This window comes from Chionomys nivalis, chromosome 5 (assembly GCF_950005125.1).
Source record: "Chionomys nivalis chromosome 5, mChiNiv1.1, whole genome shotgun sequence".
NCBI lineage: Eukaryota > Metazoa > Chordata > Mammalia > Rodentia > Cricetidae > Chionomys > Chionomys nivalis.
This window is the reverse complement of record NC_080090.1, coordinates 36476652-36494856: the sequence shown is the minus strand read 5'-3', so window position 1 is coordinate 36494856 and position 18205 is coordinate 36476652. Positions and strand designations below refer to the sequence as shown.

Below are 18205 nucleotides of genomic sequence, written 5' to 3'. Positions count from 1 at the left end.
ATATTATTTGCTAAGATTATTAGAAAAAAGCATGGGATCTGATTTCCGATTGGGAGAATTGCTGGGAACAATCTTAACAGGATTAAAAAGGTTATTTTTAATTTCATGTATTTATGTGTGTGTCTGTGTGAGTTTATGTGCACTGTGCATGTGGAAGGTGTTCTTAGAAACCAGAGGGTGTTGGATGCCCTGAATCTGGAGTTAAGGGAGGTTGTGAGCTGCCTGATGGGGATTCTGGGAAGATGGACCTGGTTCCACTGTTGAAGGAGTGAGCGCTCTAAGTCATCTCTCCAGTCCCAGCAGGCTATCTCTGTAGTGGGATGGAAAAGATACTAGGAGCTTGCAAATAACAACTTGGTTTCTAGTGCCCTAATGTGAGGTCAGGATTAATTAACTGTAAGAAGATTGTGAGACTGATAGGAGACAGAAATGTGAGCTTCAGTGTGGAATATTTTTTTTTTTTTTTTTGTTTTTTGTTTTTGGTTTTTCGAGACAGGGTTTCTCTGTGGTTTTGGAGCCTGTCCTGGAACTAGCTCTTGTAGACCAGGCTGGTCTCGAACTCACAGAGATCCGCCTGCCTCTGCCTCCCGAGTGCTGGGATTAAAGGCGTGCGCCACCACCGCCCGGCAGTGTGGAATATTTTAAGCTAATTCTTGAGTAATACCTTGAAGAGAAGCTGTTTACTGTCGGTTAATTACCAAGAGAAACTCCGTATACAACTGTTGCATGTTCCTGAATGGTATTGACATAATGTCCTGATTCATTAGAGGTGGTTAGCGCTGTTCATCATCGTAGTTCCACATCACCCTCAAGATGAAGTTAAAGCATTGAAATCATCCTGGAACCTGGGTGTAGGGATAGAAAAGCTGTTGAGTTTCTGGAGACTTTTATTTGATTACCAACAGTAGCTTACATATAATTTGTCTGATTTGTAACATTGCACATTAAAATACTTTAAAATTGGAGAGTTGTTTGACATGGTGTTACACAATGAATCCCAGCACTTTGGAGGCTGAGGTAGGTTTCAAGGCCTGACCTACATTGGTAGAACCTGTCTCATTGACATGACAGATGTATGGATCGGATAGAACAGTCATAGAACATTTACATTGTCTGTGGGTGATGCTGGAAAAAATACTGTGTGGAATGAAATTATTCATGAGAGTGAACTCAGGTGTAATGGTGATTTAGGTGTGTAACCTTTTGAGGTTAGAGAAGCTAAATCCGAAAGGTTGATTGAGAAATACGAAGTGGAACAAGCCAGCCGGCCGGTCATTTCTTTGTATTGGCCATTAGGTGGCAGTGTCATCTAGTTAGTTGGATTTTGGAAAAGTTTGTAGGTTGTTGGGTCTATGTTTTAAGGAATACTTAAAAGGAAACAGTTATTTAGAAATTTATATAAAATGTTTTATATCATACGTGTTTAGGTTTTACAGTTCTCAGTATGTTTAAAGGGGCACACTTTGAAGGAGAATTTTGGTGGAATAGAAATTAGTTGTTCTTTGAACAGTGTGTCTAGTCAGCTCTGTGGATTGATGTCTGCAGTAGAACAGAGCCCGGCCTGCCATTTTTGTCACTTTCCACACCCCCAGGAAGTGCTCTGCTTGGCTGTGGGGCCCGTGTGGACGACTCCTGGACTTCATAGTGCAGGCTTCCCACACTGTCTCTGCGACTCAGGAGGATTTCCCATGGTGTGTGCACAGACCTAGATGTGTAACTGAAACGCTTGCTTTACTGTGTGTGATTCCCTTTTGTATGTTATAGGCAGTTCTTGTTGCAGGGACTCAGAAAAGACTGCTTCAGATATTAAAATTATTTTTAAGAAACAACTGAGCATTAGTAAAGCTGCTGAAACTGTAACTGTCTTAGAGTCTGTGCTGATTTTCCTTATGTAAAACACAAAATGAAAAACGTTTATTTAAAATAAATTCTGTTGATACAGTTGCCAATTTGTTATAGGGTTGCTATAACAAAATATTTTAGACAAGTAATTATATGAGTGGAAATTTATTGTTCATAGTTATAGGGCTTGAAAAATCCATGATCATTTTCCTGCATATCAGCTGTTCAGTGAGAGCTCTCTTTCTCAGGGATCACACTCTGTGTCCTCACGTGGGAATGATGGAAAATCAGCTGACTTGGGTACTGGGAAGAGCAGCAAGTGCTCTTAGCTCTGAGCCAACTTTCCAGCTCTCTTGTTCTTCAAGGACAGTGACTGTGGTCTGCATAATTTGCTTGGTCTCATCACTTTCAGTACCCAAGGAGAAGTCCATATGTAACTGGTTGCCCTGGCCAGATCTCTGGGGATCACAGGTGCCACCATATTTTGTTTGCTGCATACTTCTTTCTGAGGGTCAAGCTGACTTGTTTTTCTTCCCCAGTGTGTGCTTCAGAACTTTCTTACACCAGCTGGTTATGGTTCATGTGTAAGTTGTGTCCTTATATCATGCTTCTATTTAGAAAGTTGTTTTTCATTTTCTACTATTGACTTCTTAGCCATCTCATTTCTTTTTTCTTTTCTTTTCTTTTTTTTTTTTTTTTGGTTTTTCGAGACAGGGTTTCCCTGTGGTTTTAGAGCCTGTCCTGGAACTAGCTCTTGTAGACCAGGCTGGTCTCGAACTCACAGAGATCCGCCTGCCTCTGCCTCCCCAGTGCTGGGATTAAAGGTGTGTGCCACCACCGCCCGGCTGCCATCTCATTTCTTGAGGTGGCTAAAAGTATTTTATGTATACTATATTGGGACAAATTCTTGTTCTCTTTGTGATAGTTGACATCTGCTTTTTTATGTTTCATGGCACTATATTTAGGTGTGTTTGCATGAAGAAAAGTTGTTTTATAATACAGATTTGGGGGTGGAGCAGAGAGTCTTTGTAAAATCAAGGCCAGCCAGTACTACACGGTAAAACCTTGTCTATAAAAAGAAATATGATTTCTGTCCATGTTATAATTCATTGTCCAAAGGTACTTCTGTTTCCTCACTGTGATATTTTCTAATACACCTCCAATATATGTATCATTTGATTTTAAAATTATTTAATGTTTAATTATGTGTCTGTGTATGGGTTTGCAAGCATGAAAGCAGAGGCTGGAAAAGGGCATCAGATTTGGAGGTGGAGTTATAGGCAGTTTTAAGTCATCTGTCATAGATGCTGGAAACTGAACTCAAGTCCTCTGGAAGAATAGTACATTCTCGCAACTGCTAAGCCACTTCTCCAGCCCTTTAATTTAATAGAAATTACTTAGCCTTTCTGTGTTTAGTATCTTCATTTTAAGAGTAAAGATATTAATTTCATACAGTAGTTTTGAAGATTTTGTATACATTAATAAGAGATTCTTAGAAGATTGGTTAACATGGAGAAGTATAAACAGCTGTTTCAGTTGCCGCTCTAGCTCATGGAGAGAGCCACTGGCTTGGGTTCTGTTGCCCCATCAGTTCCTATATTAACTTGGACAGGTTACTTAGCTCCTCTACTGTATAATCAGTTAGAGTTACCTTTAAGGTTTGGGGGCACGTGAGGAGGTCAGCCACAGCCCCACGACATGCCTTTTGGCTTGGGAAGACAAAAATCAACCAGTGTTTGGGTACCATTATGGTGAGAGAGTACAGGGTTGGGAGTTGAAAGAGAGAAAGAGGCAATCTATGTGCTGGGGAGAGAGGCAGATCTTAGGGGGTGAGGTCAGTGAGGAAGGGGCTGACATGGATGGCCTGCTTGTACCCAGGTGTGTGGTGATTGCTGGGCATGGGCTGCTGCCAAGGGCCATGTTGTGGGCCGTGGTCCTGACACAGCACTGGGGGTCTCTGTTGATGTCTGGCTCCTGATACTTCTGAGGACCATGTGGACGCCTGGAGTCTGAGCTGCCACCTGTGACCATGTTAGTGTCTGAAGACTATGCCCCCAGTGGGATCATGCCAATCTGGGTGATTTGTGGTGCCAGCTAGGGCTACAATGACTTCTGGGCTTGGGCTGCTGCCAAAGACCATGTTTGGTCCTTATGCAACCAATATCTTCGTCATTGTCCATGACTCATGTTGCCACCAAAGGCCACATGACTGTCCAGGATCCATGTTGGTGTCCGAAGTCTGTGCTGCTTCTGAGTCCATACAGATCTAAGTGAGAAGTGCTGCCACCAAGGATCATGGCATTATATGGGCATGAGCATATTATACGTGCAAAGACATTTGGGTGAATCTTAACACTCTAATAAATCATACATAAGAGTTGATGAAGTAAACTTGGGCTAATGACTATCTATACTATAATCCTTCCACTGGATCTAGTTTTCAGTGTATATCCCCACATCTCTTTTTTATAACATTATTTATATTGTGTGTGCTATAATGTCTACTCTTTGCTATATCATTCTCTCTATGAATATGACATTAATGTGTGTACTGTGTATAATAATGACATACCAAAGATGCCTAGTAAATAGCAAAATAAATGTGTGGTGATGTGAGGAACATTGTACTAGTGTTTTGGAAAGTTTTTAGTAATTCTGCCAGGAAAGAGAATGTTGTTCAATGTACATTTTTAGGTATGTATTTTAATTTCAGCCTATGTTTTATTCCCTGTAGGGGTTAGAATTTAGATGTGTAGAATTCATAGAGAATGCTCTTGCTTCTTTAGTTTCTTGCTTCCTTTGCTTTTGGGGATTTGGGGATTATTTAACTACAAAATAAGACATATTACTCCTAATTTCCATAGCATTAGGTTAAAAATTATGTATTGTATAAACTTCCAGTGAGAATTCAGAGAGTGACCTCAGATTAACCTGGTCACCATTTTTTGCAGCTTTTGTTGAGCACCAGTGTAAGTAGTTATATATGCTTACATAAACTATGCTTATCTTTAGCCGCTACCTCTGGCTTGGTAGTGTGTGTGCTATGATGGGCATGCAGAGACTGTTGAAGGGAAGTTGAGTGTTCCCTCATGTGGTCACTAGGCTGCAAAGTAATCTTTTCTTTCCCTACTTTTTGTGTGATCCAACTCAGTCTTAATTTTCCTGAATGGTGTAAAAAAAAATCTTTTACCGGGAATTTGTTTAAATTAGGGATCACTTTGAGTTCTGCACATTCCATTTGCTTAATTTGTTTCTTCTGAGCTTGTAGCAATCCCTCTTCATCTGTTAAGGAAAAACTTGAGTCTCCTATAGAAGATTTTCACAGTCTAGATTTAATTAGTTATGTCCTGTGTTGCTTAGAGTTTTTCTGTTCCTAACCTTTCCTGTAAACTGGCAGGTGACTTGTCTAGAGACCTGTGTAGCTTCAGATTGTTAGAGGCAAGAACATTTCATATGTGATTCTATGTATTTCTTTTCATTCATAACAGGATATCAGGATTGATTTCACTCTAGGTGTTCTTTTACTGTGTTGGAGCCTGTCAGAGCTACTAAAATTTATTTTTCTGTGAAAGTAAAGTATTCTGTCTAAATTTGGCAGGGTTCTCTGGGTAAATGGGATGAATTGAATGTATATACATTGTAAAGGTATTTATTAGGTTGCATTCCATGATAAGAATTACATAGTTCAACAATGATTGCTTTTTTGCTGGATAGGCTTGGAAGTGTGGAACTGCTCAGTCCACAGAGCTGAACGGTTTAGCAGCTTCAGTCCATTGCAGAAGGCTCGGAAGCTCTTGGAGAGTCTCGCTCATAGGTCTAGTTTGGAAGGCTAAGAAGCTGGGATGGACACACTTGGTCAGGGAGAAGCAAAGACAAGGAGACAGCACTATCTTTTCCTTGGGCTGACTGTCCTGGAACTCACTCTGTAGACCAGGCTGGCCTCAAACTCAGAGAACCACCTGCCTCCCAAGTGCTGGGATTAAAGGCCTGCACCACCACTGCCCAGTTTACACAATGTTTCTTATTTAGGTATTTATCTAAAATATATATAAAACAAACTTAGTGGGGTAACATATATTAAGTTGAATCTACAGAGTGTGTGTGACACTAGTGAATTCATATTCTAGTTACCATCCATGTTAAAGTCACTCGTGTTACTATTCTTTTCTATACTTGATTTTTTTGTGGCTCTGCTCTTAACTGGCCTTGCTCTTAACTGCTTATTTAATTAAGTTTAGGGAACTTCGTTCTAGCAAGCCTGATATAGACGACAATATTAAACTGTTGCATGTTGAGATTTGGCAAGCACCAGTGTATATAAAGTCAGCATTTATTTGTCATGCCTGCATACCACCTTTTTCAGGTAATGCAAAGATAATAGGCTTGAATATTATTCCCTCAGTGGCTCCTGATTCTTTCCTAGCCTATAACATATTAATGAAATTTGCATGCTCCATAGTTGGCACACCTGAACCCTGGTAACACCTGGGAGGTCATATGCCCATTGACTGGGCAGGAAAACTTCTGATTCCACTTCCTATGCCAGTATTCTTGCTGCCCTCTCAATTCAAAATACAGCAAGTAACACACTTTGACTTTACATTGACTAAGATGGTGCATGTTCCTAAATCACAAATTCCCAGAACCTAACTTGGTTCCATTTGACTAAAAACTATATTGTAGTAGGAAGAAAAGTTCAAGCTGATGTAATAATACTTGGGCTTTGTATTCTTTTTAAAACCATGAAGAGCCTAAAATGAAATGTACACTTTTAAATCTTTGAAGGCTTCCTTTCTTACTCAGTCATCATAATCAAGCATTTGAATCAGCTTATGTTGCATAGGACAGCCAGAAAAAACTGGGCAAAAAGGATGTGAGGGAAAGCAACTGAATAATACAAATTAAAAAAACAAACCAGCAAATCACTTAAAATTATGGTGTAGAATCTGAATGTGAAAACGAGTTTCAGACATGACTGCTTATGCCTGCTTAGTTGTTAACTTTGTTCAGTTAATGGCCCCTAGACTAAGTAGCATAATTTTGCTTATTAAATCCCTAAAATTCAGGCAATTTGTAACCTGAAAAGCTACTTGCAGTACTAAATAAAGAAGGTACATGGGTGGCTTCTAAGAGGATAATGTAATGGATATGGAAAGAGTTTGCAAAGGGGCAGGCTTGATTGTTCTCCTGAAAAACCTAACACCCTGGCTCTGTAGTCTTCAGGCTTCTCCTTCCTTCACGCTTGTCCTGCACTGAAGGTATGCCTCCCAGTATAGTTCATTCCTTTGTCATTGAAGGCAGTCTGTACTGACCCTGAAATCAGAAGTTAATTCAAATCATCTTTGGTGGTTTATGAATATTATTTAATTTTTTAGACTTGAATTAGCTATGCAAGATTGTTGATGGAGGGAGGGACTACTTTTCGTCCTGGCTGCCCAGCTATCTTACACTAAAAATAATCACACAAAAACTGTATTCATTAAGTTACTGCTTGGCTCATTATCTCTAGCCTCTTATTGGCTAACTCTCACATCTTGATTTAACCCATTTCTACTAGTCTGTGTTCACCACTAGGTCGTGGCTTACCAGGAAAGATTTAGCATGTCTGACATGGCGTCTCCATGGCGGTTCTCTCACTCTGCTTTCTTCCTCCCAGAATTCAGTTCTGTCTTCTCCCCCTACTTAAGTTCTGCCCTATCAGGCCAAGCAGTTTCTTTATTGATTAACCAATGAAAGCAACACATACACAGAAGGACCTCCTACACCACAAGATGGGAAAAAACTGTCATCCTGTAATTAACTTAGTAATTAGTGATAAAGTGATAAACATGGTACTTATGTACATGCCAGGGATATTTGCTCCTACTTCCTAGTTCTTATCCAGCTGCAGACTTCTTCTCAACCAAGAAGTTTTTATTTACTAGTCTTTCAAAAAGAGCTTATATAGTTTTGAAAATTTTTTCAAATGTGTCATGCCAATTCGGTAATATATATAACTTAAAAAATATAGAAATCAACTCAGGGTATCTCAGACATTTCCAAGCTCTGTGCCAGCCATTCTTAGTTCCCCATTAAAGCTCAGAACAGTATTTATTATTCACAGATTATATCATTAGAGATGTAGCCAACATGAGCTTTTTAAAATTGTTAGTGATTGCATTCTAAAGATATACCAGGTAAAGTACATCAAAGGCAGCATGACTCTTGAACCGAGGCAGAATCACAATGCTTTTTTATTTCAGAGCTATAAGGAAATGTAGGAGAAAGTTTCTGGAGCATTCGGACAGAAGATCTACTACCAGTGAAAACAGCAGGGTTCACACAGATACGCAGGTTTAGGAAATTGACATGAGGCACCAAAATAATTTCATTCTAAGACTACAGATCGTTTGTTCTGCAAATATTTGTACATTTAAAACTCCATAATATTATTGCAGGAAACATTACATTGAGAGTCTAATATTTCCCCTTCTCAGTTGGTAGACCCTGAAGCACTTTATGTGTCTGGTTTTGAGCACCTCTTTAGAAGCTGCTGGAAAACAACATGTATCGTGCTTATTTTAGACAGGAAAATAAGGATGGAGCAGTAAAAGGCTAGCATTGTCTCCTCAGTCTGCTTCTGCAGACAAGAGGTACTCTAGTCTCTTCCCTGACACTACATGATGGAGTCTTTATTATGTGTTATTTAGCAATTGGAAAATGACCATTACATGTGCTGCACTCTCATTACCAATTTCCTTACAGCAGTTCTAAAAGTGTGAGTATGGAAGCATATTTTGTGATAAAGCCCATTATCAAAAATGAGAAAAAGCAGTTGTCTGTCATGGGTGTTGTAACTGTTTCTTGTGATATGTAGGGCAAACATGGCTGCTTGATCTTGACTCTACTGCAGAATCTAATTTGAATTCAGTCTTTTTAGTACACTGATGTCTCAAAGTAGCCACTACTAGGAACAGGTCGACAAAACACTTTATTCTTTTCAGTCTTGATGTACTATATTTATTAAAAATTTCAAGATTAAATTTATTTTTTACATTTTGCTTACTTTATATAGGAATCATGGATAATTTTCTGCATATAATTAATAAATACATATTTATATATCTGTGTAATTATACTTATTTAGCGACATTTCCTTTCTTTCTCCCCACAGATTCTGTCAAGTTTTAAGAACAAATGCATCTTATAGCTCATGGAAGAAAAAACACAAATCAAGACGTTTTTGGGTTCCAAGCTGCCAAAATATGGAACGAAATCTGTGAGAAGTACTCTGCAGCCAGTGTCAAATGGGGCCACTGTGGCTTTATTAGGGGCTTCCAAGAGCAGTAGTGTCAAAAGTTACATCAAAAATAATGGCTCTGATTGTTCATTGTCTCACTCATTTAATTGGAGACAAGCAAATAAATACCAACTTGGTTCACAAACTACAGCAGAACTTAATAGTATTCAAAGCGCACACGATAAACTAATTGACCCTGAGCAACATGCATCTGCTCCAGGGACGCTTGATGGGGATGGGGTAAAAGGAGGTTTGAGAAGTGCTTCTGTGTTGACGTCCAAATTAGCAAGACCATCTACCATGTTTTTGTCATCTACAGAGGAGTTAAGTCCAAAATCGTTTTCTGGACCATCTAATTTGGGTAAATTCACCAAAGGCACATTTCTAGGAAGGACTTCATATTCTTCAGTCAATGCCAAGTCACATTTAAATACATTTTATAGGAACCGGTCACCTGGTAACATGCAGAAGCCAAGAGTGAACTCCTGTACCACCAGGAGCAGTTCTGGAGAAAGTTTGGCACAGTCCCCAGACAATTCTAAATCTATTACTTGTGAAAAAATGGTAAGGTCACAAAGTTTTTCACATTCCATTCAGAATTCATTCCTTCCGCCTTCGTCTATAACCAGATCACATTCCTTCAACAGAGCTGTAGACCTGACAAAGCCTTATCAGAACCAACAGCTACCCGTTCGAGTGCCTCTCCGGTCAGGTATGCTGATGAGAAATTCTCGGCAGTCAGAAGTACTCAATGGGAATGAACACTTGGGGTTTGGCTTTAATAGGCCTTATGCTGCTGGCGCAAAGAAATTGGCTTTATCCAATGGCCCAGGTGTATCTTCCACGTTGGGTTATAGGATGGTTCATCCCTCTCTACTGAAATCTAGCCGACCTCAATTTTCTGGGACTGTGACAGTTGATAGTAATAAAAATTCACCTGCTGACATGTGTGTTGAGGAAGAAGCTATAGTTTTGGCAAAGGATGGCTCTACTGACAAGGACCATGAACTTGTTGAAAATGAAAGCTATCGAACAGACAATGATCAGACCGTGAAGCATGATTCTAAAATGCAGTACCTGAGTGATGACGTGGATGATATTTCCTTGTCATCGTTGTCATCTTCTGATAAGAATGATATAAGTGAGGATTTCAGTGATGACTTTATAGACCTAGAGGACTCCAACAGAACTAGGATAACTCCAGAGGAGATCACACTCAAAGAAGAAAAGCATGAGAATGGACCATCAAAGGATAGATTGGATTCTCCTAAGGAAAATGAACAGACCTTCAGTAAAACTGATGAATGGATTGATATAAGTGTCTCTGGTAAGTATGAATATCCTTAATTCATGTACTTTCTCTTAGCGATCATAGCACAGCTCACATTTGGGGTTGTCTTCTGATAGTTTCCAAGATGCTATTTCACTGAGAAGACTAGTCTAGATAAAATGGAGCAGGATATCAGCCTTGTGGCTTGTTTTGATCCTGTTTTTACCTTGTCTAGGATAGAATCAGTCCAAACTCTCCAAACTTTGTTCTTTTGGGGGCTGTTTTCTTCAGGCTGATTCCTATGTGGTATGGGCTGTGCTTTCCTGATGGTCTTCCCTGCCCTGTTAAACAGGACCATTCACTATAGCCATCATTGCACTCCGCTAAGAGCAAAGCCATAGCAGATACCAGTCAGAGGACAGACTGTGTTCTGTTGAATACTTTTCTATCCTAGGGATCATTTTTGGTTAGCAGTCCTTAACTTCAGTGAATCATTGTTTACTTTCATTACTGAGGAGAGAGAGTACCTATTAAGCATTTCTTCTTAGACTTGGCTATGTTGGTACTAAGTGTGGGATGAAGGTTATTTGTTCGACTATCCTGAGACATGAACACTGAAGGGAGTGTACAAAAGCATGCCTAGTCAAGGGACTGACTATAGTTATGCACTAAACCGCAGCTCTTCTAAAACAGAAGATGACTAGATCACTCTTTTTCCTGTTAAGAATGCATCTGTAAGGCTAAATAGTTTACAGAGAGGGAGAGGATTTCCTGAACAGTGATCAAAATTCAGTATTTTGCCAGGCTGTGGCGGTGCACACCTTTAATTTCAGCACTTGGGAGGCAGAGGCAGGTGGATCTCTGTGAGTTCAAGACCACTGTGGTCTACAAGAGCTAGTTCCAGGACAGGCCCCAAAGCTACAGAGAAACCCTATCTCGAAAAACCAAAACCAAACCAAACCAAAATAAAATAAATATTGTGGGAAATATTAAAGGAATGAGGATGTAAGAAATGTTGCAGAGTGAGTTTTATGTTTGCTACAGAATGTTTAGCAGCTTATTTTTAAAACTCTGCCTCCTTTTTTGTTACATTTATTTGGAATTTAGAAGCAAGCTACAGTTTGGGTTTTTGAACAAAATGCTGTTATGATACATTGGATTATTAGAGCTTATATTTTAGAAATGAGAAATGATCGTTTTGTAAATTCCTATTTTTTTCTTTCTTTTAAAATCATTTGAAGACAGGAGTGAATGTGCAAAGCACACCTCTGGGAATAACTTGGTTTCACCAGATACGGATTACAGAGCTGGATCTTCATTTGAACTCTCTCCATCTGACAGCTCTGATGGAACGTACATGTGGGACGAAGAGGGCCTGGAACCCATTGGGAGTGTCCATCCTGTTGGCAGCTATGAGTCCTCTGAAATGAACAGCATAGTATGTATGGATTTGTGCGCCCTTTTGGAGTTTTATTCGTATTCTGTTATACAGGGACACATGACACTGATAAATACTTTAAACCTAGAAATCAGCTTTCTTCTTTGAGAATAGGAATTTGTACCTGTCTGCTAATGGCTTCTAAAATGTGTAACTAAAACATCAAGTGTATGTTACATTTTTTTAGTGTACACACACACACTAAATACATCCAGGCATTTGTTGCTTACTGCATTGGTCAGGTTAACCTAAGAAGATGGCTTTCAAGGAGGTGAAGGGCATGCATGGCCTGTAGACATTTTTTAGTTGCTGTATTGAGAAGTGCCACTCGTGAAGGGAGGTGAGGGATGGTGCTTAACAGCAGCATTTCACAGAGAGGGTGGAGATGTTGCTCTGTGACCAGGAATTAGCTGTTGGCAAACCCTGTGTTAGGTTGTGTTGATGGGCTACCATTCTACCACCAACTCAGTGTGGTTTAATATAAGGGAAGGTTTTGGCCTTTGTTTCTGCAAAGTCTGTTGTAGGTCTGGACAGTCTCTGGGACAGTCGTGTTTAGTGACCTAAGCTGCTTTGGCCTTGAGCTTGACCTTGTCTTTGAAGCCCCTTCTTCCTGTAATAGAAGAAGGCAGTATCTTCAGTCATAGTCTTGCAGTATTTAATTTGGCCTGCAAGTGGCACTGGGTGCTTTCACTCATAACCTGATCATCAGAGCTTGTCTACGGTCCCACATAAATACTCAGGGAATAGGAAATATAATCTCTGTTTCTGGAAAGAGGGAACTAGAAGAGCTGTTGGTAATAATGCATGACTCTTTTATAAGACATTACAAGTCACATGGATAATGACACATGAATAAAATGTAATTGGTGTATTTAAAATGGCTCAATGTAATTATTTAGGTCATAAAATAGAAATCCTCATACAATCAAATTGGTTTGTAGATGTACAGCATTCTAATTGTCTTTTTAGGCAGCATGACTTTCTATATTCATATAAGCCTGTGACATGAAGAAAACAGATATTTCCCAAGAGATTTTTAAGTTTTACATACATAAGGAAGCCTTTGTTTGTATATATAATTTACAGAGTATCTTTCTCTGTTTAGGTCAAAGTTACAGTTTAAGACTTCACTATGTTCTTTATTAATAGAGCTTTTAAATGTATGATTGAGGTTCTTATCAACATTTTGTCCTTTAGAAGGCAGTCGTAGGTCACTTAGGCTGTTTTTAAGGTTCATTTTTATAACTGACAGAAGGCCCTCTTTGCAGAGTTTAGAATGTACATGGATGACTTTGGTGTTAAAATCCGCGAGTGCTTGTCTTCTTTACTGCACTTGAGAATAACGATTGGAAGCAGCAAGTCTTTACTGTACTGTAGAACAAGATGGTGGCTTCTGATTTTTCTCTCTGCTTCGTTTTGAGTCTGGGTTTCACTATGAGGCATGTCTGTCCCAGAACTCTATGTATAGACCAGGCTGACTTCAGATTCACAGGGATCTGCTTGCCTCTGCCTCATAAGTGCTGGACTTAAAAGTCTACATCGCCTTGCCCAATTTTAATATTTTTCTTTATTGATTCAAGGGGAAGACAGTCTGAGAAAGGATGGATGTATCGGCAAAGCATGTTAAGTTCTTTGATAGTAGCTTCACTGTTTTTGATGGAAGTTCATAGTTTTTGCTTTGACCATTTTCAACTTTCTTGCCTTTATGATACATCTCTTAATTGTTTGGTCTTCGTTGAGATGCTCTGTTTCGGCCGATGCATTTTGTTTTCCCTCTTTTTGTTCAGTTATCAGTATACTTTGCCAGTTTATTTGTTTATTTCCCTTCCTTTTACAGTAAACTTTCTTGATCCTTAGCAAATTATTTAAGAAGAATTTTGTCTTTTTCTTTTAACCAAAGAGTTTGCTTTTGCGTTTTTGGTGTACTTCACTCTGACATCTTACTATTTTTACTTACATTGTCTTCCTCTTTCTGATTTTCCATTTTCCTTTTCTTTGCTAAAATAATTCCTGTTAATTCTTGTAACTTAACTCCAAATGAGCTTTAGCGTGTTCTCTCTGTTCTTGGACCTTACAACAATGTTAACTCCAGTCCCAGTGAATATAAGTGAAGTGTCTCTAGATTGTACGCAGGTTGTCACTACTGATGCAGGTTAGAGGAGAGTGCCCACTGCCCTGTTGTGAATTTAGCCCAGGGTCTGTGCATGCTGTGTCAGTACTGCAGCACTGGGCTGCATCCCCAGTCAGCTCCTGTTTCCTTCAGCTGATCCTGCTTTTAGAGCAAGACTTTGTATTTGAAGTAAAAGAGTGCTAAGGACACTTGGTGCAAGTTCTTATGTTGTCAAGGATAAACAGAGAACTTTCAGACCAGCACTTTGGAAACAGTAACTAGCTGGAATTTGGCTGTTGGTTTACATGCTTAGTAGTACTTGTGTATAATTTACATTCAGTAAAGCACAAACAGCCCATGGACTTTTTGTGGCCTTGTCCAGATGGTTATGGGGAATATTCTGTCACCTCAAAAAATTCTTTTCTGTTCCTTTTATTGATCCTCTTATTCCAGAGAAAAGTTACTTCTTACCACGAGAAAGAGAGGAAAGGATGCTGGAATAGTTCTTCTGTCACTGTAGATTAATGATACTGTTCTTAAACTGTATATAAATGGAGCTGGGCACATATTATTTTGTGTCTGGCTTCTTTTAATGAGTTGTAGCTTGTTTGTTTTATTGTGTGGGACTCTCTTTGCTGTGATGCCAAGGTTATTAAACAGGAGCACTACAGCATTGTGATGACCCGTGTGCTAACACTAAGATATTTAGGAAGTGAGGAATTTCACGCTGGATTGATCGTACAGATGGAAACATCACCTCTCAGATTTAGAAGTTGCAAGTATTATTTCTGATTCTCTTAGTTCTGCCAGATCACCCGGAGTTGCTGGTTAGACTTGTTGCCTCTCTGTCGGCTTCCCACTCCTTGTAATATGGAATCTGCCCTCTGGTTTTCATTTTCTACAACCTCCTCTCATTTACTTCAGTCAGTCTGGTCACTTTCCCTTCTACTTCCTGCTTCTTCTTTTGAATATGGTTGGTACTTTATTTTTCCTCATTGCTCATTTCGGTTTTAGGTTCTAAGGACTCAGTTTAATCTTTATTGAAGTGAATACCATGAAAGGCCCCATAAGGATTGCCATTCAATTAAAAAGTAAATAGAAACTTCTAAACTGCAGCTACTGTTTATTGCTGTTTAGTATTTTCCATGCATATTGTGACGTAACATCTTTAGCAAGTGAGTTTCTAAGGCATCACGTGTCATAATAGCAAGCTGCCAGTAACTAGAAATGTCATCATGCCAGTGTAGATGGGAAGGTGAGGGACGGCTTTCAGAAAGTTGAGACAGTCTTAAAATAGGTAAATGGGAATTTCAAACTCATCTTCATCCCTCTGGCTGTTCCCTGATTTGATACTTCTGTTGATAATACTTTGTTCAGATGATTGAAATAATACCCACCAAACTTTTCAAATGCAAATTTGTTTCTCTTTATTTTGTACAGCTACTTTGAGAATGTGCAGACATTCATCTTTTCCAGTGTTAGGTCTGTTGATGCTTTTTAATTGGAATAATAAAAAGTAGAGCTATCTCTATTTCTTGTCTGGTTAAGGTGATCCATGTCACTATGGACGGATAGGTGTTACTCTGTATGTCAGCAGTATTGTTATTCAGATTGATTTTGCTAATAGTTCCTTCATGCCAGCTTCTGTATGTTTCTGAATGCCTCCTTACTTCTGAACATTACTTGTTTTGGCACCAGAAGGCTTTAGGTTTGTTTTGTAAAATATCCACTTCTAGAAATAGATTTAGGAACCCAAACTAATGACTAGATGGGCTTTTTGCATGTCATTGATTTTTAAGTATCATTCTAAAAGTAGGTGGGAATTGTGTGTAATATCTGTTATTTAGTGTTCATAGTGGTGCCTTCAACTCTACCCTTTAGCACAGAGTCCATTGTAGTCTTTCATTTTTTTTTCTTTTTAACTCTTCTCAGCTAAGAAACCTATACCATAACATGTATACATACTAGGATCGTAGTGTGTGCTATAAATTTAACTATATGCATGCATGTATGGATCACACCTTTCTTTTCAGCTTTATTCTTAACAGTTTATAGGTTAAATTCTACTTTTCATTTTTTTTTTTAAGTTCTCAACCTATCCTTGGTAGTTAGCAATTTGACATAATGTTAAGGTTCATTAGCTACTGTCTGTATTTAACTTTAGGCTTTCTTTATGTCTTGATTTGCTTAAAGTATTTAGTATCATTTCAGGGATAAATTTTCAGTTTTTCATGGTAACTCGTGCTACATTTTTTGTTGATACATATTTATTCAGTCATTCTAGTAAGAATGATTATCGGGATTATTTCTAATACTTTGCAATTATAAATTGCTATAGCAGCCATCTTAGAGCACATTTCTTTTTGTAATTTAGATAGATACTTATATCATCTTCTGTCTTTGCATATCAAAGTGCTAGTCGTTAATACCACTATGACAGCCACTATATACATCACAGCTATGCTACTAATGCATTAATATTTCAGCTTATTAAGCATGTGTTAACTAAAATCTATCATCCACTGTGAAAGTATCGCAAACCTGTAGAAATTAAAGTAAATTTTTGAAAGGCTTAAAGTGCAGTGAAGTACAACTTGGCTCCGGCTTATTGCTGAGGCCACAACCTACTATATGATTGACAGCTACAGTTAGTTGCCATGTGCTGCTGCATGGCTTCAGGAATTGACGTGACCGGGACAAGAAGGGAATGAAGAAAAGACAGGCACACAGGAACACTGGGACCAGCTGTACTGTGCTCACTCTGGTGGAAATGCTTCAAGGGCAGCAGGAGCATCAGCAACCTGCAAATTTAGTGCCTTTATTTTATTCATCTGAATTGATGAGGTGGGTTTACTGTTTACAGCTGCATAAGGAGATGGGTTTATAGTAAGTGCCTGAACAAGGAAGTGATTTTAATTAATTGTAGAAGGTCTTTGTAGGGGAGCAGTCTCAGACTGCAGTCAATCCCAGAAGCAGAAGCTGTGGTTGATAGTTTCTGTCTACATTGGGAACATCCACACGTGGGCCAGAGGAAGATTGGCAGTTCTTATGCACCCTTTAAGGTATTGGGGTCCTTGGCATGGCACACATTCACTCAGGACATTCACTCTGCTCCTTACACATCCACTAGGCCTTCCTAAACTCCCTACAAGAAGTCCCACTAATCATTCCCCAGTGATTTTCTCCTCCCTTTAACTTTAAGGGTGCTACTGTGCTTTTGTGCAGTTCTGTTTCCCTTTCAGCCTGCTGGGAAGCACCACAGAAAGATGGGAAATAATATCTAAAGCATGAAAGGAATAGACAGTCAATGACAATAATATTTGTTCTAAAACAGGAGAAACAAACAAATTTGACTGTAGAATTTGAGGAAACACAATAGAATGGTTTTTTCACCCTGTAACAAATTTTTACAGATCATTTACTAGCATTAACAGCACCATTATTAATATTTAACTGTAAGAGAATCCTAGAAAGGAAATGTATAAAGAGTTATGTAGTTGTGGTTTTTTTTTTTGAGGGGGGAGTGTCTCCTGTTTTGTTTTTTTACTCTTTGGGGCTCTGCCACTCATCTCCCAAATAAACACATGAATGCTTGGCCTTAGCTTTATAACCAGCTTTTCTAGCCAGCTTTTCTAACTTAAACCATTTCTCTTCTATGTTTTGCCTCTGGCATTTTTACCTTACCTTTTATTTATTTTTTTATTCTATATGTCTTTCTTCCCTTCATTCTCTGTGGATGATTTTGTGGCTGGGTGGCTGGCCCTTGATGGCATTCTCTATTCCTTTTCTCACTTCTAGCTCTTCTTTCTTCAAGTCTAGATTTCTTGTCTTATTTATCCTCTCTGTCTGGCAGCCTGCATGCTTCTCTCTCCTGCGTAGCTATTGACCATTTAGCTATTTATTAAACCAATCAGGTGTTTTAGGCAGGCAACACAGCATAGCTTCACAGAGTTAAACAAATGCAACATATCTTTGCATCATTAAACAAATATTCCATAGCATAAACAAATGTAACATATCTTAAATATTCCACAACAGAACTATTTGACAAAGTTAAGTTCCAGAGAAGATACTATGTTGTTTTAGTGAAGTTTCCAGGGCCTTATGCCATGCCATGCCTGGGGCTGTGTTCTATATAGCTGACTAGTTAGGGAGAGATATTGTGCATTCCTATATTGTACTTTGAGCACAGATCTTTACATACCTGACAGCAGAGAATGTCCAGGGCATAGACAGCCATACTTTCTGATATCAAGCTGATGTTCA

General features: G+C 38.9%; 1 protein-coding gene across 4 annotated transcripts in view; it reads left to right on the top strand.

Annotated features, from left to right (window-relative positions):
• The window catches only part of Ccser2 (coiled-coil serine rich protein 2), a 110184-nt gene that overhangs the window by 14272 nt on the left and 77707 nt on the right, over positions 1 to 18205 (top strand). For all 4 annotated transcript variants that reach the window (XM_057769255.1, XM_057769258.1, XM_057769256.1 and 1 more), the window contains exons 2-3: positions 8996 to 10448; positions 11633 to 11829. In XM_057769255.1, coding sequence (XP_057625238.1) covers positions 9035 to 10448; positions 11633 to 11829 — 1611 coding nt within the window. In that variant the 5' untranslated portion in view covers positions 8996 to 9034. The remainder of the gene's footprint in view (positions 1 to 8995; positions 10449 to 11632; positions 11830 to 18205) is intronic.